The sequence below is a fragment of the Netta rufina genome (genome assembly GCF_964035555.1).
Source record: "Netta rufina genome assembly, chromosome: 1".
NCBI lineage: Eukaryota > Metazoa > Chordata > Aves > Anseriformes > Anatidae > Netta > Netta rufina.
In genome coordinates this window covers 56,113,363-56,137,029 of record NC_140123.1, presented here as the reverse complement: position 1 = coordinate 56,137,029, position 23,667 = coordinate 56,113,363, and the positions used below count along the sequence as shown (strand labels likewise).

At 38.2% G+C, this 23,667-nt stretch overlaps 1 protein-coding gene across 1 annotated transcript in view; it reads right to left on the bottom strand.

Moving 5' to 3' along the window:
• PCCA (propionyl-CoA carboxylase subunit alpha) overlaps positions 1–23,667 on the bottom strand; it is a 282,975-nt gene that overhangs the window by 162,556 nt on the left and 96,752 nt on the right. Inside the window, exons 11-12 of the mRNA XM_084306585.1 lie at positions 17,661–17,755; positions 9,115–9,265 (exon numbers count right to left, since the gene is read on the bottom strand). Coding sequence (XP_084162711.1) covers positions 9,115–9,265; positions 17,661–17,755 — 246 coding nt within the window. The remainder of the gene's footprint in view (positions 1–9,114; positions 9,266–17,660; positions 17,756–23,667) is intronic.

Here is a 23,667-nt window from a genome sequence, read left to right as displayed (position 1 = left end):
AGCTTAATAACAGTATTTTGGGAATCTATGAAACATCTCAGTGTCTACCTTGCAGTGTTAAATTGAAGCAATTCAATTTCTATTAAAACTTAGAGATTTTTTTAATAGAAACTTCAAGTCTAACTTAGAGTTTTAATAGAAAGTTTCTTATCACACGTGGATTACTTGGATAATAGAACTTTCTTATCTGAGAATTTAAGTTTAAAAAAATCACCTTTGAGTTCTGAACACCTCTGGAATTCTAATGTCAAAAGCAATTAAAATATAATACTTTCTTACTTTACTTTAACCAAAGACACTTGCATTATTTAGCTATACTGTCATTTTTCTTGGATTACAATTGGCATTCCAGATTCAATAGCTTCATTGTTGTTTTCAGTTTTATTGTTGATGATCAAAATAGGACGGAATGTTTCTGGAAAGAAAAATATTTTTGTTGTTTGGTTCTTATGACTCACAAACATTTATTTAATCCATTCTTCAATACAGATCTTTGACTTGGTCAATATTTTCTTCTGTTTCTTCAAAATACTCCCTTTGTGTCTACACAGAAAACAGCATTCAGAAAATGATGAGCAAAATTTTTTGAAATCTTTTTGAGGGTGGGGAGAAGATGTTTGGCTTTCTTTTAGGACTACGCTTCAACTAATGCTGTTTAGGGAAAATGTAGGGATGCATAATAATTTAAAATATATTTCAGTATACCTTAATGCCATCAGATAACCCAAATGGGGTAGAAAAATTTTAACCTTGAAGTGCTAGTTGACTTTTTGTAACTTTAATCTTTCAGATAGGTTTCACAGCTCAAATTGCACTTGTTTTAGCATTTGTACTTTTCTTTCAGCAAGGGGAGGGAGTGCAGGAGGGAATCAGTATTTTTAGCAATGTACAGAATACACTTCAGTTTATAGTACAAAAGGACATTAAAAAAGCAGTAATGCCATATCCTGGTTCAATGAGCACCCTGCAACGAGGTTCTAGAGGTGCAAGAATCCACCCACAGAGAGATGCTTGCAGGATCTGAAATTAAAACTCTAATCTCATACAAGGCAAGGAAGGATGGGGGTAGAAGCAGCAAAATAAGACCACTCTTCTCCCTCCCCTCCCAAAAAAGAAAGTACAGATTTCATCAACCGTGCTTAGGAAAGCTCTAGAATAATTGTTGCAGTTATTAACCAAGATAACTGTTGAATCTGGTTTTGAATCACTACCAGAAGTTAGCCTTTAATGTTTTCCTCTTTCACGTTGCAGCCTTCTGCTTTAGATGTCATTCTTGTTTTGCTTGTATTTTCTTCTATTAATTTTATTCTATGCCTCTTCAAAAGCCTTTACTTGCCATTTTATGGATGCTAAATCAAGGAGTGAATTTTTAAAGAGATGAAAGTATGCTCACAAACAGAGCTGAATCACACTTAATCAATCAACTCCTTTAGCTTTGGGCCATGCTCGGATTTAGTAGTCAGCTGAGCCAAGGTCTTGCCAGTGCAACCTTCTGTCAATAAGGTAAGAGCCAATGGAGGTATGGCTATGCGATAGCGGGTAAATTCACACATTTTCACTGGCCTTAACACAAAGGGCAAAACCAGGCATGCCTGCCGCAAGCGATCTACAGATCAGAGCTATATCAAGGCAGCTGTCCCTATTATCAAGAGGACAAGGAGAAAATTTGATCAGTGATAACTCTCAACACACTTAGCTGCCAAAAATATCACCTTTACTACCAACCCGTTTACATATACCAAGCCTGGACACAAATGATTTCTAATATAATAAGTTACTTAAGTGCAGTATACAACTCCTCAAAAATACGTCTTACTCCCCACTTCCAGAGATCCACACAAAGCCAATGCTCTGTAGAATGCCACTTTTTGATCCTGCTCATGAGCCCATACAGCCAAAACTGTTATGGCCTGCAACATCCATAGGAGATAAAGGGAAACTGCATCCCTTCCTACTGGATCTGCTCTTCTTCAGACACCTCACAGCAATCACCTCCCTGTGAGCATTACAAGTTTTTGATTCCCAATACTCTTCCCATTCATACATCATGGGGCACTGGCAGCACTGGTGGCAAAGTCCGTGAGTGAAAAGCAACAAAATCCCAGACTATAGATGGTGAAACATGCACTAAAAAGCTAGGGGAACCTGTAAACATAACAGTCCAATTAGCATCGGTTCCCAGAAGAACTGCTAATTTGTGTCTCATTCTGTGATGGCCTACAGTCAAAGCTTTCCCATACTGGGAGGCTCATCCACAGCTACCAAAACAGTGATGCAATTTTTACAAACAGTTTGAGCTAAGAAGTAAATTAGGAGCGGCTGCCTCTCCCCCCCCACCCCCCCATATCCAGTGGAGTATTTTGAGAACAGTTTTTCTCATGGCCAGCAAGGTACTCAGGTCTAATAGCAAGCACTTACTGTTATTTTCACAGATTGCACTCTTGCTCCTGTATGCATCAGGCATCAGCTTACTCGCACGTCAGCTGGAGTGTTCAAACAGACCACAGAGGCCAAGAAAATCTAAATTTCAGTACACCCAAAACTACAGTCTGTGCCATTCCTACTGTTTTAAATCTCTTGTTGGTGTCATATGCTCCTTTACATTCAAATAAATAATCTAAAAGCTAACTTTCAACATTCACCACAGTTTCCAGGAAACATGATTCACCTGGAATCCCATGGGCTTTTCTTCTACTCCAAGCCCCGTATCAATTGACCCAAACTCAGCAACTTACAGATGCTCTTCAGCTCCTGCTAGTTCAGTGAGCCTGTTTTCTGTTTTGGAGAAGTGAACAGCAATAGAGGTGCACACATGTTCTGCTATTCAGGCGTGCCAGCTTTCTGACTGCTATGAGCAGGAGCACTCTGGGGTCACATCATCTTTCTGCAGAACAGTTCCTCTGCAGAAGTCCACAAGAGTACACAGGGTTTAGGGATATGTATAGAAAAAATCTTTTTAGAGAAGTTGCTGGAGAGCAGAGAATGTTTGGGCTGATGTAAAGACTGAATGGAAAGCACACAGAAAAGCCTAACAGGAAACCTCTTATGTTGTCATCTTCTGTAGACACAGTATATAATACTAGTTGCTGTTTACATTTGGATTTACTACTATGATCAAATAAATGAATACAACCAGAACTACAAAAATTTCCATCAACTGAGATGCTGAGGCAGACTTCTTCTGTTTGAGTTTTGTTGCAGAAATAAAAACTAATACATAGCCATTTGGTACCAACTAATTTTTTATGGCAGTATATATTAGACTTTGAAAAAAATCAATCCACTTCTTCATAGGAAATTATCTTCCAATAATAATAGATTCAGTTTTGTCAAATTTTGTTTTGCAAGGATTTCTTTCTTTACTGCACTGGACAGACACAGGTAAGACAACTTACATAGCCTGCAATTACTGAATCTGCCTTTTCTGTGTTTTAAACAACATACACATTATATCAACAGTCTATTTAGCTTGCAATTTCAACATTACTTTCTCAATTAGCTTCTGCACTTCAAAAAAAAATCTTGCAACTCACTAACTCTACACAATTTCCTTTTCACTCATGCTCCACCTAAGAAAGTAGAGAAACTTGCATCCAACAGAACCTGCTTACACTTTTTTAAGAGATGCTAGGTCTGCTTTGACAATATTTAGCTGTAGCATTAAAGGCTTCTCAGAGTACTTAATTCAAGATGGGTCCTGTCACACTGCAGCCATTCTTGCATTTTCTTTGCATCAAATTCAGCAAAGGAAAGAAACTAATGTACCGTTTGAAGAGTGATCTTTTGTCCTACTTATAAAAAAAAAATGGAGCAGAGCCTCCTTTTTCTCTGCTTTTTAAATAGTATTCTGATAGTTACATGGTAGTGTTGTCTCTAAGATATCGCTCTGTGCCCTGGCAGCACTGTTAATGGCATCTTTCAGATTCAATGACTTACACAAACAATGTCGTTCTCTTCTGTCAACAACAATTAGCAATGCTTTTCTGTAGTTCTTTTGGAAAGCCTGAAAAGCAGACAACCAGTAGCTACATAATGGAAGTTGCATTAGGAGGCAAGAATGTGGCAAAAATCTGGTTAACTGTTGTCGGCTGACCCTCTTGTGTGAAGAAGTGTTGTTTGGCAGCAAAATCACCTTTTCTTTCGGTTCTAAAAATGGCCATGAACAGCTGGTATAAACTGTGTGCAGAATGGATTCTGGTGGGCTTAGGGGATTGGTAATGGGATAAGAGACCTTTCACCTTTAGGTCAGGAGTTCAAATTCAGCCCAGGTTAGTAGCAATTGAAAGTCTTTACCATCTGACATTGTTCGTTAGCCTATTTAAAATGACTGAAGCAAAGTGTCACAGTAAAACAAGATTCCAGTATTAAGAAATATGAAGAGTCTGAGCAAATGGCAGAAACAGTCACTTGAGACTTTGCTTTGAAATCCCCCCATTCAGACTTTGTAGAAACCTACTCCTCTAACTACTGACAGCCCCTTTCACTGCTCCCATCCCTCCTTCCCACCTATCACAATTCATCCTCCAGACAGTTACGCAGGCGAGGACAACAAAACCGTCTCTCACCATCCCATGGGTCCGCTATGGATACCAAAGCCACCACCTCTCCGTGGTTTTATCTGGCAATCCAGACTGAGCTCATCGCTTTGCTATCTGTATTTTGCTGCTTCTGTTTATACAGTGCAGCTGTGATATTTTCCAGCACTTCTCTCCTTCACCGAGCAAACATGTAGCAGGTGCTGCCTAATGATGTGCAACAGAATACAGATACCATGAGGAGCCTGATAGAAACAAGAGTTAAGATCGCTGGGGATCCAAACAACCACCAAGAGGATTTCTACATATCTCTAGATATTTTCCAACAATGCTTTTTATACTTTCATGAATGGATAAACAGAAGAGGAAGGCAGAGAGGGACAGAACTGTTGCATTCAAAAATCCTTCCTCTTCTTTAAAACAGGCACTGCCAGCTTTGTACAAAGACAAAGCTCTAGAATATAACACTTAAAGGTGTCACTGAAGTCTGATGAAAACACCAGAACTATGAAAGCACCAGAACTGATTAACAGAAATCAACAAAATCAAAATTAATATGGTAATAATGTAAGGGTATATGGAAGCTTATTTACCTTATGCCTTGGAATCAAGCTACTTTAAAGACCATGAAACATTTACATAAAATAGTTAAACACTCTGACTATGATTAACTGTAAAATAAGAACACAGACACATTCATTTGCTTTTAATAAACCTCTTGCAAACACTTTAATAGAATATTCTACAAAAGCAGCTTTTATTCCCTAAAAAGTCATGACAGAAACGTTCCAACTATCACCTGAGGAGAAAACACTGTCATACTTCTCCACTCTGCTGCAGTGAATTTTATAGACTGTATACAGTCTATGCAATCAATCTTTTCAATCAGATTAAGCAAGTTTGGTTACGTTTTGAGGAGGAAGGGAGTGCTCACTTTTTATTTAACTCACACAACACGTGAGGGAGGCAGAAGGTTGGGAGCAGATCTGAGAAACAGACGTACAAACCGTATTTAGGATAACTGTTCTCTTTACATCAGTCATCACACTTTTCTCAGTTTTTCCTCAAGCCAATGAGAGATGCTTCTCATTTCAAGGTACTACAATCATTTCCAGAATATTTGATGCTTTTCCTTTGCTGTCACCAATTGATTCACATTTAAGAAGTTTAGCCACACTGCACACCCAGATCTTAACAGATATTCTTTATTTACGGACTGCATACTCTCTTCATATAAAGTAGAGAAGGAAAATTTCTATTCCATTTTTCATTGGAAAAACTAAACTTTTCTGGTGAAAGTGAGCATTTCTGATGGGAGTTTGAGAAGGAGATTTTGACACAATGTGGTAGTTAGAAAGACCATCAAGGCTAAGGGGTCAGCAACTTTTTATTTATTTCAAAGCTCTTGTTTGGCTACTTTGGATTATGACCGCCTTTTATTAGACTGATGACAACTAGGTAACACAAAGCACACCACAGCATGAGCAGCTATAAAGAATCAGATATTCAACATCTGGTCTGCCTCAGCAGTTTAACAGTGGTAGCTGCCTGAAAACCACTCCAAAAGTGCACTAAATGACAACATACAGGAAGTTCTCTTGTAGCTGGTAGGGCAGACATTTCTACATTTTCTTGTAAAAAACAAATAACGAGTTTTGCTATCCAATTATCCAATCTTGCGCTTTATCAGCTAGCCTCTGAAAGATGTCAGAAAAGCAGATAACAAAAAGTACAATGCCAACAGCAGAGAATAAATCATTCTAGCTGAATCACTTGGAAGGATTAAAACATCTGTAACAGATTTATGTAGCTTACAACAGACAACGGAGCTGATTCACCAATTTGTTTTGCTTTCCAGGCTCATACTGTAGTGCAGCAACATTTAATACAAAAAAATACAGACTTTCTGTAAGGTGTTATTTATACTTTTTTGCAGAACTATTTGGCAGAAAAGGTATATTCCCAAAGAGTTCCCCAAAAAGACAGTAATATAATTCTTAATTACTGCAAAGTAACTTACATAAAACACTGGAAAACCCCTGACACGTACCAAAGGGAGGGAGGGGAGAAATCAGCAAACTGTGCAAAGTGTTGGAGTTGGTTTAGTTAGCTTTGTGCCATTTTATTCTGAAGTCTGTATCTGAAGTAAAAAGATTGCAGTGGTCTGATTAGAGATTACACAGACATGAAAACAGACATAGAAATTTGCATAATTTACAGTAGACACATTCTGATGATGCTGACAGGCAGCTGTGTCTGTAATGCACACTGACAAAGACCTTAGGAGCATCATTTACACATAAGATGTCTATCATTTAAGAAGTTTTTCCAACTGTTGAGTACTTAGCTGAAACATGGCAAGTAAGCCTGTTAGTCATTGTTCACATCTCGGGGATGGAAAAGGAGAAAGATAAAGCAATACAGGGACATCTGCAGACACTCCTGGTTATGAAGTTAAATCTGGACAACCAGCTTCATTAGAGTTTCTAAGTTTGGCTCTTAATAGAGGGGAGCAACAAGATGTTAGTTGCAAAACTGTTAGCTGCACAGAAAGTAAAGCTTGAGACCTGGGAGAAGTGACAGATCAATTGGGTAAGCCTGGGGAAGAATCAGAGAAAATTACTGCTCTGCAGCCTCAAGCTGAAATGCTAATTAGAGACAATACACAGTCAGGATAGAAGAATTAAAGAATATCTACACAAGTACTGTAATTTAAGATTAGTAAATTTCTTTAAGAGTTGGGAAGAATGAGTCTGCTATTATAGGGGATTGTCAAAGTGCTTAGGCTATATAGCAAAAGGAGTCTTTAAAGTCCTGAAAGATGGAATTCTGAAAGCTTTCTTACTGTGTATGTGGAGACCTCTACAATTAAGCAAGTTTGAGGCTTGGGACTTGGAACATTCTTACCACCATGCATTAAGGCAGGCGGGGGAGAGACAACACAAAACAGCTAAGATAACATCTTTAAAAAAAAAATTGAAAATCAAATCAACTTCAAGGATCTTTCACCACTGTTTCCATTTAGGAATTGATGGCCAATGATGTATTATAGCAAGGAAATGGTTTGGGACTCCAGGTGGGTTAAACAGAAAATCAAATATTTTCTTCTATGTACACAAGAGTGTGGAGAGCCTTTGAAAATTGTTCTCTCAAAAGCTACAAGTTTGGGAAAAGCATAAAAAATGTGTTATGATAAATTTTTCATAATGTTTGAATGAGCTATACAAAGCAATTAACAATCAGGCAAATAAACTGCTAGCAAAAGTACTATATTGGGTTTACATAGCAAGGGTATGGATTTTACTAATCTCCCTGTGTTGAGTCTGTTGTGCCCATGATGATAATTAAGCGATCTCCCCATCCTTATCTCAACCCTTGAGCCTTTTTCACTGCATTTTCTCCTCCTTTCCCTTTGAAGTGTGTGAGTAAGACAGAGGTTGTGGTGGAGTTCAGCTGCCCAGCTGAGTAAAACCACCACAGTGTAAGTAAAATACAACTGTCATGAGTAATTCTGAAAACACTGCTGCACTGCAAGGCAAGGCAAATTTTACCAGCAGTCTTCCCTCTCTACAACAGGCTGTTTTTAAAACCCGTACTCCTTGGGGCCCCAATCCCCTCTTGTTTATTTACCCGAATATAAGTTTGCCCAGCCATTTTACAAAGTCATCCAAAGATGTCAGAATCACAAGCATCTCTGTGCTCTCTCTATTATTGCCCACAGGTACAAGCAGCAGACAGGACACAGCCCTAATGAAATGTAGCTAAGAAAGAAAAATAAGCTAATTGCTCTATTGCTTGATTCTAAATTTCAGTACGTCTGGCATAATTTGACAAAGTGAGAGAAGGAAGATAAAGACTGTTCACTTGCTTGCAAATTGGACTTTCTTGCTGTTTCGGAGAGTGACATCCAGACTTCCACGTTGTTTGCCTACTTTCTTAGATCATGGCCAGAAATGCATTACTACAGTCAAATCAGGGAGAGAGGAGTCCAAGAAACTGTCTGCCCACCCATGTGGGATTCACATCTACTACTGATTCCATGAGCTGGTACAAAAGTCCTACACCACATCAGCACTCTTTTTACAAAGTTACATTCCATTCACCATTTCAATCACATGCACATTGCCAGTGTTTTTATTTCTGATATACACACACAGTTTTAATCACAGTCCTAGAGATACCCAACAAGCAATCATAAAAGTATAAAAAATAGAAAAGAAACTTGAGTGGGGAACCAGTGGGGAAAAGCATCAGAGCACAGTGGCTAGTCACTTACTGTGTGCTCACAGTGGCACTTAACAGTGACCTCTTGAAAGGTCTTTAGGTCAAGTGTAACAAAGAGTAAAAAAACCTCTGAATGCTTACTTGAGTGCTCTACAAGAGCTCAGGGCTGCAAAGTCTTGTATACACAGGCTTACTTAAGTGAGTAGATCTTTTAAGTTCAGTTGGAAGTGCTCACATCCGTCAAGTTAGTTATGTGCAAGTCTTTGCAGGAGCAGACCCCTAAGTATGGAAGGAGGTTATGTTCTGTTTTTTTTAAATAACACTTTTTCTGAATCTGAAGAGCTGTTTTTCTTACCTGAAGTCTAGTATTCATTTCCAAGAAGTAGAAATTCTTACTGGAGTCCACAAGGAATTCTACTGTTCCAGCAGAGGAATATTTTACTGCTTTGGCAAGAGCTACTGCTTGTTCTCCCATTGCTCTTCGAGTTTCAGGGTCTAGAAAAGTGCTACAATACAGAAACAATGCCTCTCTTCAATTAAAAAAAAATGTATTATTTATTTTCTGCTTAAACTACCACCAGAAGACAGTATCATTATTTAAGCTATGATAACATGTCAAAACAGTCAAAAGTTACCTTTATATTGCACCTAAATAGATACACTGCATACTTCACAGTTACCACTAAAGTACAAGAAATTCATGATGAATAACAGTATTCTCTAAAACATAACAGAACTTTTTTAGAATACTAAAATCTATAAAAATTCAAGTTAAATGAAAATAAATACATACAAATCCATGACATTTTAGAAGGCATACCTATTTTCAAAAAATAGTAACTAAAAAATAAAGAGCCACAATGAAGCTGTTAAGAAAAGATACCATCCAATAGAAACATTACTGCCAAAATACATGTCAAGAGGTCTAAGGAAAATTTGTTTTCTGACTCAAAATTAAAACAGCATGTCTGTTTTATTGATATTCTTTGTAATCGATAAATTCTGGAGGTTCATGAAGTATTTATTTGAGCTTCCACTGATATCAAAATTGCAGCAAAGAAAAATTATGTATTCGTTACATTAGCAAAAACCCAATCACTGATGCCAGGACAAACCTCCTCATGCTGTATCTCCTCTCTCAGGTTTACCTGTAAACTGAAGACTAGTTATCCACATCTGTTAATTGCAATTCATTCCTTTCCACAAAGTATGGACACCACCCACAGGCACGCAAAGAGCAGCTCTGCTACCATCCTGGGGATCACCTGGGAATGCTGTCCAAATTGCAACCCTTCTCTATCCAGGAGCTCAATACACCACTTTCACTGGTCAAATGCATTGAAAGACTTAGGAGGATACATACTCTGCTCATTCCTCTCCTCTATACTGCAAATTTAGATTTAGATGAACCTGCACAGTTTGTAAATTTACAGCTACAGAAATTTCTGTGGCTTTCCATCAAAGCTCTGGAACTGGCTGCCCTCCACTCCGATGCACTGACCTTCAACAAGAGACACCATGTAGCAGTTCATTTTATAGGAACTTATCAATATGCCTATCATATTTCTGTGGTGATTTACATTGGGCATGTAACTCAGCTCTCATCTAGAAAACACTTTTGTAAAGGAATGGGAAGTCACTTCTACCTTACCTCTAAGTTACTGTTTATTCTAAGTTACTGTTTAAAATGAAAAGGCCACAATACCAAATGTTATGTATTGCTCATACCAAATTGTTATATATTTGGGTTCTTGTAAATGGCATTACATCAAGCTGGCAACCTGTCACTAGTGGGGTTCCCCAGGGCTCCATTTTAGGACCAAGCCTCTTCAACATTTTCATAAATGGTTTGGATGTAGGACTTGAAGAGTTTTTGAGAAAGTTTGTGGATGGTACCAAATTGTGTGGAGCTGTTGACTTCGTCAAGGGTGGTGTGGCTTTTCAGAGAGATGTAGACAGGTTGGAGAGCTGGGCAATCACCAACAATATGAAGTTTAACAAGAGCAAGTACTGAATTCTGCACCTAGGAAGAGGCAACACTGATTATAGGTACAGGCTGGGGGATGATCAGCCCTGCAGAGAGGGATCTGGAATTTTAATCAACATCAAGCTGAACACGAGCCAGCAGTGTGACGTGGTGGACTGGAGGGCCAGCTGTACCCCGGGGTCCACCAAGAACAGCATTGCTATCTGGCTGAGGGAAGGAATTGTCCCACTCTACTCTGCGCTGGTGCATCCTCACCTTGAGTACTATGTGCAGTTTTGCAAGCCACAATATAAAGAAAGACATGAAACAATTAGAGAGTGTCCAAAGGAAGGCTACAAAGATAGTAAAGAGTCTGTAGAGGAAGATGTATGAGGAGCAGCTGAAGTCACTTGGCTTGTTCCTGGAGAAGACAGAAGTCAGGAGACTGAGGGCAGAACTCATCGCAGTCTACAACTTCCTCACAAGGGGGAGCAGAGAAGCAGGCACTGATCTCTGCTCTCTGGTGACCAGCAATAGGACCCAAGGGAACAGCTTGAAGCTGCAATACAAGAGGTTCAGACTGGGTATCAGGAAAAGGTTTCTCCACCCAGAGGGTGGTCAGTCACTGGAACAAGCTCCCCAGGGCAGTGGTCACAACACTGAGCCTGCTGGAGTTGAAGAAGCATATGGACAATGCTCTCAGACATAGGGTCTGAGGTTTTTTTTCCAGGGTGGTCCTTTGGGGACCCAGAAGTTGGACTCAACAATCCTTGTAGGTCCCTTCCAATTTGGATATTCTATGATTGAGGTGTCTTCAAAAGTGGGTCCCAATTTTGGAAAGGACCAATTGGAAGCCTCCACGTATCTGAAGCAGCTCCATCAATATCCACAAAACTCTACCTGGGGCCCAGGACTGCACTCAAACAGAAGCTGTTGCTGGGTACTTGTCTTTTAGTACGTCCTCTGAGGTTTTTCACTAAGACTGGAAAGTCACGGAAGAGATAGAGACTTCTGCCACAACAAACTGTGTCTGACGTGACACAAAAAGCAAGGAGATACCTAGGTAAATTGATAAGACAATGGAAACCTTTTCTTTATTGGAAAAGTGCTACTTTGCACCCCAAGTCCAGCCAGTGTCACAGGGGTGGATTTAGTTGGACAGTAAGACAGGCAGTTTCAGAATTTTAGAAAAAAAATTCCTACTTGGCAACAACTGGGTCAACAGGAAAAGGAAGTCAAGACAGATCACAGGAATGCTATCAGCAGATCCTACGCTAGATCAGAAGGGGAAAAAAAGGGCAAAACCGTCATACCTATCAAAAATAGGTGCTGGTAACATAAAAGAGTTTCATAATATTTCTTATTTTGATTCAATAAGGAGATAACATTACACAAAGACATTAACTTATAATTCAATTCAGGGTTTTGATCATGAAAGGTCAATGAGTGGCTTATGAAGAACAGAACCTTTTCAATATTGCCTTCATATTCTATTTCTAGAATAACCATTATTACTTCTCATATGGATGAAAGACAGTTACTCCCTTTTATTACAGTGGTGTCTCCCTATGTTTGTTAAATGTATGTCTGAGATCTCTCTGTTCACCTCCTGCTGTAGCCAAAGAATGGAATAGAGAGCTGTCACACTGCTGAACTTGATCTCTGCCATGTGGTTAAGCTTTATGCTCTAAAATGACTGGAATATCCCTGCAATCAGGTAGGTTAATTAACTGAAGTTTTCCTATTCCCCTCTGCTGCTTTACCTTTCATATACATTGTTTCTCCATTCTTTAACCACTCACCTTATACAAATGAAATAAACTTTCTCCAGTCTAATTAGACATCCCTTGAAAAAGAAGCATTTTCAACCTGACTTCAACTCTTTTCCTCACACATACACTGTTATTCTTCCCACCAAATAGCTCCAATGGCAGCATGAAGGCTGCAAAATAAAAAGGATTCACAGGATAAAAGCACCAAAAAGAACAAATAAGATCAGACCTGACATTTCACTCACAAGACCTTCTTCAAGTGATTGTAAAGTTGATCAAAGACAATCCAGTTGTTTTGTTCTATTGTTTCTACATCCAGAGAGGTGACCACATGGACAAAATGCTACCTCTCCACCTCTAGTTCACCAGATGTTTCTCAAAATACCTTCATCACCTTCACTCAGATAAAGCCAAGTATTTTGAAAAGTACAATTGCATTGTTGGTGGAAATTTACTGCTCAGCTTAGACAAAAAAAATACACCCAATACAAACAATGAAAATTCGCTTTACACTTCTTCTGAAGATATGACTATGCTGGGAGATAACAGTATCTGCATTTTCTATATTTCAAGGTCAGCTTACCTGCTCTTAGGAAATACTTTAAACAAGCAGCATGTCCAACTAATTACTTATCTACAGTAACCATTCCTTGAGATATCTGTGCATACTACCACACTACAGGCATGTTTGAAAAACAGCTTTACCCCCACACCTAAATTGTGCTAGCCTATGAATCACGTACAGAGACACAAACAGAACAGGCTCACAGCTTCCCTTGGCCCAGAATCCTTCAAGGCTTTCTGGACAGAGTGACAGGAAATGTGGTTCTGGCACATATGCATGGAGCACAACTCTAAGGAGAACTTGTATATACAGTATAGAGCAATGACATACTTTTTCACTAAGTTCTTGTCTATGTACACTCATTCGACTTGTTGGTGACTTCTCATAGCACCTTGGCAGTTAATCTGGAATATGATCCTGAAGTAACTTGGCTTCATGGAGAAAGCTTAGTGCTTACATAAAGTGAAAGAAGTTGCTGTCTGTGCACCTTCCAGGGACAGAAACATTCCTCAGAGAAGCTAACAATGGTGCATGCCAAAAAGGTCACAAGAAGAGTTTAACTGTTTTACTTGCATTCCAGTGCAGTCACTTACTGGTAAAATAACCTCCCTTTTGAAATCTGTCTCTTAGATCTTTCTGTCACAGGCAGAAAAAATAAAATAAAAAAACATTTCTGTCCTTTGAACTGAAATTGAAAGAGCATCCTTCAATTTAAAAAGACAGTGCAAAATTAATGTCTATGATAGCTAAGTCAACCACAACTCTGAACGTATATGGCTAGGAAGAAAAAAAAAAACATACTAAGAAAATTATTTCCTGCCTGAGATAAAACTCAGGGAAATTTTGGGAAACAGTTGAGAGCGTGTCACAATAACTTCATTCTGAAGGTCTTGTCTGCTAAGATTCAAACCAAAGGATGTGGCATCACCTCAAATCTCCAAAGAGAAGTAGAGACAACCAAGGAGAATAAGCAGGCAGCTAGCAAATTTTGAGAATTTGCTCATGAATTATAATGCAGATCTTAACACGACTGTAGAGAACACAATGGCAGGGTGCTGCTCCACCATTACTTGAACAGTAAAGTCCTGAAAACGTAGAGAGAAGGTTACATCCAGTGTCTAAGTGTCCCAATGTTAAACACTTTGAGATATGATACTTAAATAGCAGTCCATGGGGGATCAAACGTTTGATCTCTTTGACTACCACAGCAAAGCACAGTGCTAGATGATCACAGCGAGTGGAAGAGCCTTCACATGGCACTTCTCCATAACGCCATTCAAGATACTTTGGAGGAAAGTCATTGACATATTCAAGGAATGATAGCTGAGTGAATAGCCAATCTGAACGCAAGAATAGAAAAAATTGTTAAAATCTAACTTTGGACATCAAAGAAACAAATAGCCACGTGCTTCTGAATAGCTGGGCATTCCTTCACCCAAGCAGTGAGGCAAAAGATAAAAAGCTTATCAGGCCCTGAAACAGAAAGGACACCTGCTCTAATCAAAGGGAAGGTTAAGAACGATCCTTTGAGCTCCAGTTATACAACAGGAAGTCAACTAAGATTCTTGAACATTTACATTCTGTTGATCAATTTATTTTAGATTGATTATAAGGGATCAGTGGATTTTCTCATAAGCTTTATGAGCATTGTTTCTCCACATGGTGAAGACTCCCTTAATTGCTCTACCAGACAAAATGCTAGGCTGTTGTCTTTTTCTGTCTTGCCAAAGTACGCTGCCTTGTAGCATCTCTCTCTGAAAATGAACAGAGAGAGTTTGGGCAGAGCAGGAACAAAAACTGAACTAAGGAACAACAACAATTAAATGTTGCTCATCTGTTTAAATTTCAACCTGTGTGGTGACATGATAAGTCAACAGCCTCTTCCCAAAATGTTTGAAGCTAAAGGCTAAGACAAAACTGTTGCAAGGCACCAGAAGTTTTGCCCAGCTCCCAAAAAGTGCTGAGAAGCCTACAACCAGCACTAAATAAAAAAACAGTGATGTTCTTACTGTCCATGCTTTCCGGAACAAAGTAGGACAACTGACTACGGTAAAAGAGAAAGAGCAAGGCTTGTTGGTCTCCCATCTGAGAACAAGGGATTGACCCACCATGAATCCCTTGAATACAGTAAGTTCATCACGTTGCAAACTAAAGAGCTTTCTCTCCTCAACAGATGAGTATTTTGTTGTCATTTTGTTTTTTAAAACAAGACAACTTCCCTATGGAAACCTCAGATTCGAACATGAGATGACCCCATTAGGGCAAGTTCAACAGCTGCAGACTTAGCTTTGTTTAGCAAAATCATAAAGATTATTTTCAAAGCTAAACGGACCCCAACAATCTGTCTGTCAAAATCAGCTAGGCACTTCAGAAAAAGGCACCATAGGCAGGAAGAGAATCAAAAGAGGTCTGAGAAGAGGCCAGAGTCAAAAGCCCTACATCATACAAAATAAAAATAAACATCTTAGCCCACAACATTCCCATCTCCTCAGCATCATGCAGGGGAAAAAAAAAAAAAAAAAAAAAAAAAAAAGGCTTCGACTTAGCTCCATGTTCTTAATAGCAGCTAACATACAAAATAGGAGGGGAAAAAAAATAAACAAACTAGTGAGGACAGCATACTTCCTCCACCCAGTTGTACAAGAAAAGTTGTGTCATTATTTGGAACATTTAACTGAAGGCTTTAGGGTCTCTACAGCGTCTGACAGAAGTTACTGCCTTGCTTACCTGCAATGCTCTTGGAACTGTTTGTAAATAAATGGATTCTGCAGACAACTGCAAGCAGCTATAAGTCAGATAAGGCTTTCAATAAGGGTCTGGCAAAGTCTAAAACATTCAGCAGCAATGAGAAAGAAGAATTTTCAGGCCAACTTTTGGAAGCTATAGGCTTGCCCCCGCTCTTTTGTAGAGTTACAGGAAGGGATGAAAAAACTTACTGGCAACTCCAACAGAGAAGCCCAAGTAAGTTAAAAGGCTGATATTTCTGATGAAAGAAACACTCTAATCACAGTTGGCTGGTGACAAAGACGTATCACTCCTTTTAATTCGCCACAGGCATGGAGTATGAGCAGGCAGTAGAGGCAGGCAGCAGCCTATAGGTACTGGGGCAGCAAAAGACTCTCCTCTCAAGTGCTTGGTTATACATATATACACACAGGTATGACATTGTGACATGAAGCCTACACATTGCCCAAACAAAAACACAGTCTGATTCCTAGGCATAATGCTTCTGAGAAATCCACAAGCACTACAGGAAGCAACAGGAGCTGTTTAAGCATTACTGGACACCTACACCCATAGCTCACTCCCATGAGAGGCACTAAAAGTGGTGCAGAGTATTTAGAACTTAATATTCAATTCAAAATAGAAATAAACTGCATTATCAGGCCATCTAAAAATTACTATAACAGTCAAACGTCCAGTTAACCATTCCTAAAGATATTTCATTTTTTATTTGACTCTTAAATCCAAAAGTTATAGAATCATAGAATCATAGAATATCCTGAGTTGGAAGGGACCCTTAAGGATCATCAAGTCCAACTCTTGACACCGCACAGGTCTACCCAAAAGTTCAGACCATGTGACTAAGTGCACAGTCCAATCTCTTCTTAAATTCAGCCAGGCTCGGTGCAGTGACCACTTCCCTGGGGAGCCTGTTCCAGTGTGCAACCACCCTCTCTGTGAAGAACCCCCTCCTGATGTCCAGCCGAAATTTCCCCTGCCTCAGCTTAACCCCGTTCCCGCGGGTCCTGTCACTAGTGTTAATGGAGAAAAGGTCTCCTGCCTCTCGACACCCCCTTACGAGGAAGTTGTAGACTGTGATGAGGTCTCCCCTCAGCCTCCTCTTCTCCAGGCTGAACAGGCCCAGTGACCTCAGCCGTTCCTCGTACGTCTTCCCCTCCAGGCCTTTCACCATCTTCGTAGCCCTCCTCTGGACACTTTCCAACAGTTTCATGTCCTTTTTATACTGTGGTGCCCAGAACTGCACACAGTACTCGAGGTGAGGCCGCACCAGCGCAGAGTAGAGCGGGATAATCACCTCCCTTGACCTACTAGCGATGCCGTGCTTGATGCACCCCAGGACACGGTTGGCCCTCCTGGCTGCCAGGGCACACTGCTGGCTCATATTCAACTTGCTGTCTACCACGACCCCCAGATCCCTCTCTTCCAGGCTGCTCTCCAGCGTCTCATCGCCCAGTCTGTACATGCAGCCAGGGTTTCCCCGTCCCAGGTGCAGGACCCGGCACTTGCAATGTAAAAGAAAACTATCTCAGATGTAATAAGCAAGCCATCTCATATACTCCACATATTTGATTGGTAAGATCCACTTCTATTTTATACAAGATCATGAAAGAAAGTATTTCTAATAAACCATTTTTCTTCTTACAGAATGACTTAATGAAGCAAGGTCAAACCACTCTCTAAAGTACATTAAAGATGCATTACATTCAAATGACTGTAATATACTAAAACATACCATTTATTTTCTTGGCATTTTTTAAAAAGAATAACTTGACTTGTAATTGTATAATAAAATCAGGAGCTTTCTGAAAATGTTTTCAGTAACTATGAAGCTGTATGGAGTGCGGTATACATACCTTGGTGCTTCCTCCACAACTTTCTGGTTTCTTCTTTGAATAGAGCACTCTCTTTCATTCAACCACAAGGCATTGCCATGTTTATCTGCCAACACCTGAAACAATGACATGCTGCTATTAACCAACATATGCATACAAATCACCTTTTGACGTTATACTGCTATTATATAGTATTCAATTACTCTAATTTTATTTTTTTCCAATCTAGAAATTAAAATTGGGGAAAAAATGCTAGTATAGAAAATCAATTATATATGAAATATTAGTTAAATGCTACTTCAAATTCTAAACAGAATTATTTTAATGCCTCTCTACAGTCTGTATATGGAAAAGAACACTCTCTTCTTGTGAGAAGCCCCCAAGAAGTTCCGAAGGGAAAAGAAATCATAAGACTGAAACAAGAAAAAAAAAAAATATATTTTCAAGCCTCTAAAATTGTACTGCATAATGAAATACCAAGAAGTGTGTTGTTAAGCATTATTTCTTGTCAACAAAGGAAAGTAAGATCTCCAGGCATGTCGAATTTAGCTCATGAGTTACAGACAAAAGCTTTCAGAAACAACAGCTAAAGGGTTTTTCTTAGTAGGCTGAGCATCCCGTGCTTAACGAGGAAGAAACTTGCAATGGAAATTAAGGTAGTAGGATTTCCAAGGATTTTCTCAAAATTCAGGAGTCAACTACAGTTCTTGGCTGCAGCTTCAGACCACAAAAGAGTTAAACATACAAACATCTAGATCCAACTACCTAAATTACATGTTAGGAAAAACACAAGTTAAGTGTAGCAGAACTGATTCTGCAAGTTCAAACTGTAAGAAAAAGTAAGAAAAGGAACTTTATGAATTCTTCTGTACAGTGCAGTTATTTGCAATAGCAGGAGACTGGATTTGAGGATTCAAGTAGACTTCTTCCGATCTTGTGATGTTATACCCTATGTACTTATTCTTGGAACAATTTCTTTCCTTGCAGACCACACCTGCTCCCTTCTTCCTTATAAATTTTTCCCTATAATCCATTTTCTTCCATCTATCTTCCTGCTCTGATCTGCGGGAACCTGTGCCAATATTCATGCTTCATTCTTTAACAGTGCAGTTCTACACTGAAAACAGACAAGATAAAAAAAATGGAAACAATCGTCCTCAAACTGTGTGAACTCAACCATATCTGCTTACATTTGTGACAAAGACCCTGTATTATTTATTATTCCTTTTAGCACCACAGAGAGAGCACGGCACTAAGCAAGATGAATTCCTGCATCTATGACACCAATGTTTCCTGATGCGTGAATAATCTGGGTAGATGCAACTGGAAATGAGGCGCTGATCTCATGAAGATGATTCGTGCGCTGTGCAGCATCAGACCCAGAGTGCTCTGCACTCTGAGGGATCGGACTTGTCTTTTCCTCACAAGTTTTGTTGAGCTCCCATAGGTTTATGGAACTTCCTAGAGGAAAGATCCTTTAAAAAGGGCTCTACAAGAATGACACCAAGGGATTTCCAAAACTACGGGATTTCCAAAACTACAGCTTGTCCCAAAACTCTCTTCCCTGCCCCACAGAAGGTTTAGCAACAGGCAGCACCAGAGTACTCCAGCCAACTGCTAGATTCTGTAAGAGGCTCCCCTACACAAAGAGAAAGAAAACCTAACAGCATCTAAAGCAACTTCCCACTCCAGTCAGTCCTAAATCACCCAGTAAAGAACTAAACACCACGGAGTAATACAGAAACTCATTTGGGAGATGAATTTTTTAATTATTATCATTAAAACAGTGCATCTATGGGTATGTGGCTGGAAAATCACTGTCCTGTAAATAGGACGATTCCTGGTGAGCAGTTCTGCTTCATTACAAAGCCTACAATTTCCCACAGAATACAACTTCACAAAACAGGCAAACTAGAAAATATTATCCTGGATTATTTCAACAAAAATAAGTTTGTGTTTCTTCTCTCCCTCCCCAAAGGGAATAATAAAATATTTTTCAGGCCATCTTGTAGGGTTTTTTTTATTTTTTTATTTTTTTTTTTTCCAGGACTTTTCTTGCATTCTTCTTGATTTCTGCAACGTGTATCTTAAAAATTTGTATTATTGCATTCACAGGCAATATGGCCCAAAAAGAGATAGATGTGTTTATTTACTATGAAGATATAATTATGAACAGACTAATACGTAACAACTAGTTAGTTAGGCTTTTAACTCCATTTTGGGTTCATTGCTTATATTATCTGAAACAAAAGATACTTATTCCATAAATCAATTATATTTCAGAAGACATTTACAGAACACTTAAATCAATCTCTGAGGTGAAGTATATGTCTCACTAAAAATGCAGGTCACAGCTAAGGCATTTTGCTAAATATCTTAATATTCCTAAACAAGAATATTCTGCTTTGTGGGACAATTAGAACACGAGTATATGTTATGCACATCTATACACTAAAATAATTAAATATAATTTATCACAACTGCTTCTATATGATTCAGCTAAATTTCCAGTTGTAGGTCTGCTATTTAGCCAAGTAATAATTAGATATTACAAGTACTCTTTAAACTCAAATCCTTTATGTCAGATATTTCAGGAGAACAAGACTTCAAATCAGTTCAAGCATAAAGTCTATTTGGACTCTTTTTTCCTGTTAATTGTTTTAGTCTTTTCTCATGTTTTACAAAGTGATTGTTTTATAGCTAGACGCAGGAAACCCCTTATTTAACAATTTCAAGCACCAATCCTTTGGAGCTATATGAGAATGTTAAAAAAAAGTTCTGTTTAAAAGTTACTGCTAACGTAATAAATATTTGGCATCTGGTCTCAAATTGTTTGTATATTTAGTAGCTTGAAAATGAATCAAGGCCAATGTCCTAAAGCTGATTAGAACATGAAGTTAAAATGATACACCATGATATTGTTACAAGGTACCATCAAAGTGTTTGTGTAAGGAAAACAACACTTACTGTACACTCATAATAAAAATTTATGTGGCATTAATTATAAATGGCATAGCTATATTGTTTAATCTAGGCAAAAAATATTTGGTTGTTCTTAATTACGATGCTAATTTTAAGGTAATAGTCTTTTTAAAACTAAAGGAACCAAGACAGAATGCAAAATGCGGCCCCAGCTGATGAAATTATGGAACAATCAAATCTTATCTAACTTAAGTCATCAGAGAGTCTGTAGGAAAGTGTTGAAGCTCTCTCTAAACAATGCAGAAAAAAAGGGCACTTTCAGAAAATGAAGCATCCCAAATTCTCTAGGGCAGTGGGACTGTCTCTGAGGAAGTATATACCTCTTTCCACGGACCTAAGAGGTGTCTTAAACTTAGATTAGAACAAAAGGTTAACTTTAAGACAACAAAAAGAATCCCAAGCCGAAGCACACACTTTAAAACACTTTTATTCAAGACAACTTTAGAGCACATTAACATACTTGCTTCAGTTCTACTGCATTTTGAAGAGTGCCTTGTAGCCTGATCTCAAAAATAAATATAAGCCAAATTTATTTCAGTCTCTAAATTAATTCCAAATGTATTTTCAATCTTCCTGAAGAGACTTTTCTTCCACTGCAGCTGGTAGCCTGACTGGAGTTTTACATAGCATACTGCAATTTTAACCCAAGGCTGCAAGGACCAAGAGAAACAGAATATGAAGGTACAGTGAGCCTTAAGGTACAATGAGCCATGTATTTAAAAAAAAAAAAAAAAAAAAAAAAAAAAAAAAAAAAAAAAGAGAAAGATGCAGGTATCCAAAAATTATCGGTCCTATCAAGAAAGTATAGGAATGTCTAGTGATCTGAGCTCTTTTGCAATGAAGGTTAGTGCTGAAACTAAATGTTTACTATACGTCTTCCCTTGGCCTTCAGAAGAGAATAGGTTGAGGTTTAAATTTCATTTTTACAGATTGTTTCTTCATTTCACATATGCTGTAAGTTATCCTGCACGTAGACAAGTTCTAAATTGAAATAGGAAAAAAAAAAAAAAAAAAGGAAGTCTATCAAGTTTGAGTGGGCATGTATCTAACAGAGTAAAAAAAATGTTGAATATTTCTCTCCCACAAATCATCCTACACTATCAAATTTGTTGTTTCATCAAGTTATTGAGCTACTGTCAAAAAAAATGAAGGTCTCACTGTAAAAAAAATAAACTACAACTTCAAGTTTATGTTTTGGACAAGAATAAGTAAAATTTCTATTGCAGAAACTGAAATACTGCTTATGAATTTCTTGTCAAGGTAGACTATTTTAAGCCTATTGAAAAACACAATTTAGTTGCCTACGTAAGATTAAATACATCCCAAATTTTAAGATTGCAATTTTGTTAAAGAATCTGTCCAACAAAAACAAGTCTTGTTTTGCATTAGCAGATCTGGCTCAATGCTAGATCCAATAAAAGATAAAAATTTTCATAATCCAGAAGGTAGGGAGAATATATCTGATTTTGAACAACCATGCCCAAAATGGGACACACATCCTGCTGAGTTCACAGACAGCATTAGACATCAGATACAAAACCAAAATACAGACAAAACCACCTACAACTTGCAAGAAAAATGTTAAGCATAATAGCGCTTGAACTCCTACATCCTCTGCTGTGCTCAAGCACTGGAATCAGGATCCAGAGTTCAAACTTCAGCCCTCAGGACAGATGCCTACAATCATTTTTTTTCAATTAATTGAGTATGGTTCATCGTCTTCCTGCTAAAGAAAGGGTAGAGAATAAAAACAGGAAGGCTGCACTGTGCATGATAGCCATGCAGTTTGAGCAATGGTCCAAGACACAGGAAAACACAAGAACATAGGCCTTTTTTAGCCTAGTGTTTGAAACAATATTCCCTAACACTTAATCAAGCCTATCAAGTACTAGACTAAGGGTGGAAGGACACTACAGTCTCTTAAACTATATGTTAGTTACTTATAAACACATTTCTCTTCTCCTCTAAAATAAAATGCAACACAATCACTGAACTTGTCTTTCATAAGAAAAAAAAAAAAGGGCTGCTCAAGAAAATCACCTCTAAATTAAAAAAAAAAATAAATCTAAAGGTCACTGCAATTTTTAAATGGTTTAATTAGAAAAATTATATTGAATTATTTGTTCCTAATCTGTATGCTTTGAGAAGTCTACTTATATTGCAGTTGTTTGACCTGATTTCACGACATATGTTTGGTATCATTAGTATTAAACCAACCACCTATCTCTTAGCATGAAGACTATTATTTTAAAGTTGCAGTTCTAAACATAAATATTTTACTATTATTTTAGGACACACAAATTCTGGGTTTAATCATTGGTGAGAAAGAAATGAAGGGTTGTGGTTTTCTTAGTCTTAGTTGAGGGCCTAAAGGAAATCATTTTGGAAAACAGAAAAATCACATTAGTAAAACTGTTTGATATATTTCTGCAATTTTTTATTTGATGCTGTTCTATAACCAAGATACAGGTTTTACTTCAATATTTTAAGTTTGGAAGAGACTCTTACAAAAGGACTCAGTAAAACTTGCCTGTGATACTGACTGTACTCACCAGAACAGTTCTATGTCAGTTCACTTGAGCAAAACAAGCCCAAAGATTGAAATATTTTGCTACACAGCTGTCCACAAGTCTCTCCTATTTTCACACAGCGAACAATGAGACTACATCTTTACATACATCAAGGTAAAAACGAACAGCTCAGTTTTGATGATGGTTCAGGACCCTCTATTCCAAAGAACTTCCCAACACTATTTTACTTATAGTTAAAACATAGAAGGAAAGTTGGAGTAGGATGATTTTTAAGACAGAGTCATAAACAGAAAGGCATCTTATCCCATCCTCAGAGAAGAGCAACAATTATGTTTTGAGATGTTTCGTTCACCTGTTTATACATACCAAGCTTAAGGAATCTAAGGAAATACTATACTCAAGGTTTTTATCATAACAGATGTGATGGTACCCTAGAGAGCTCTGCTAAAGGAGTAACCTGGAATGCAATACATAGGCACTCTACACAGCCACACTCTCTTCCTTCTTGCTTGTAA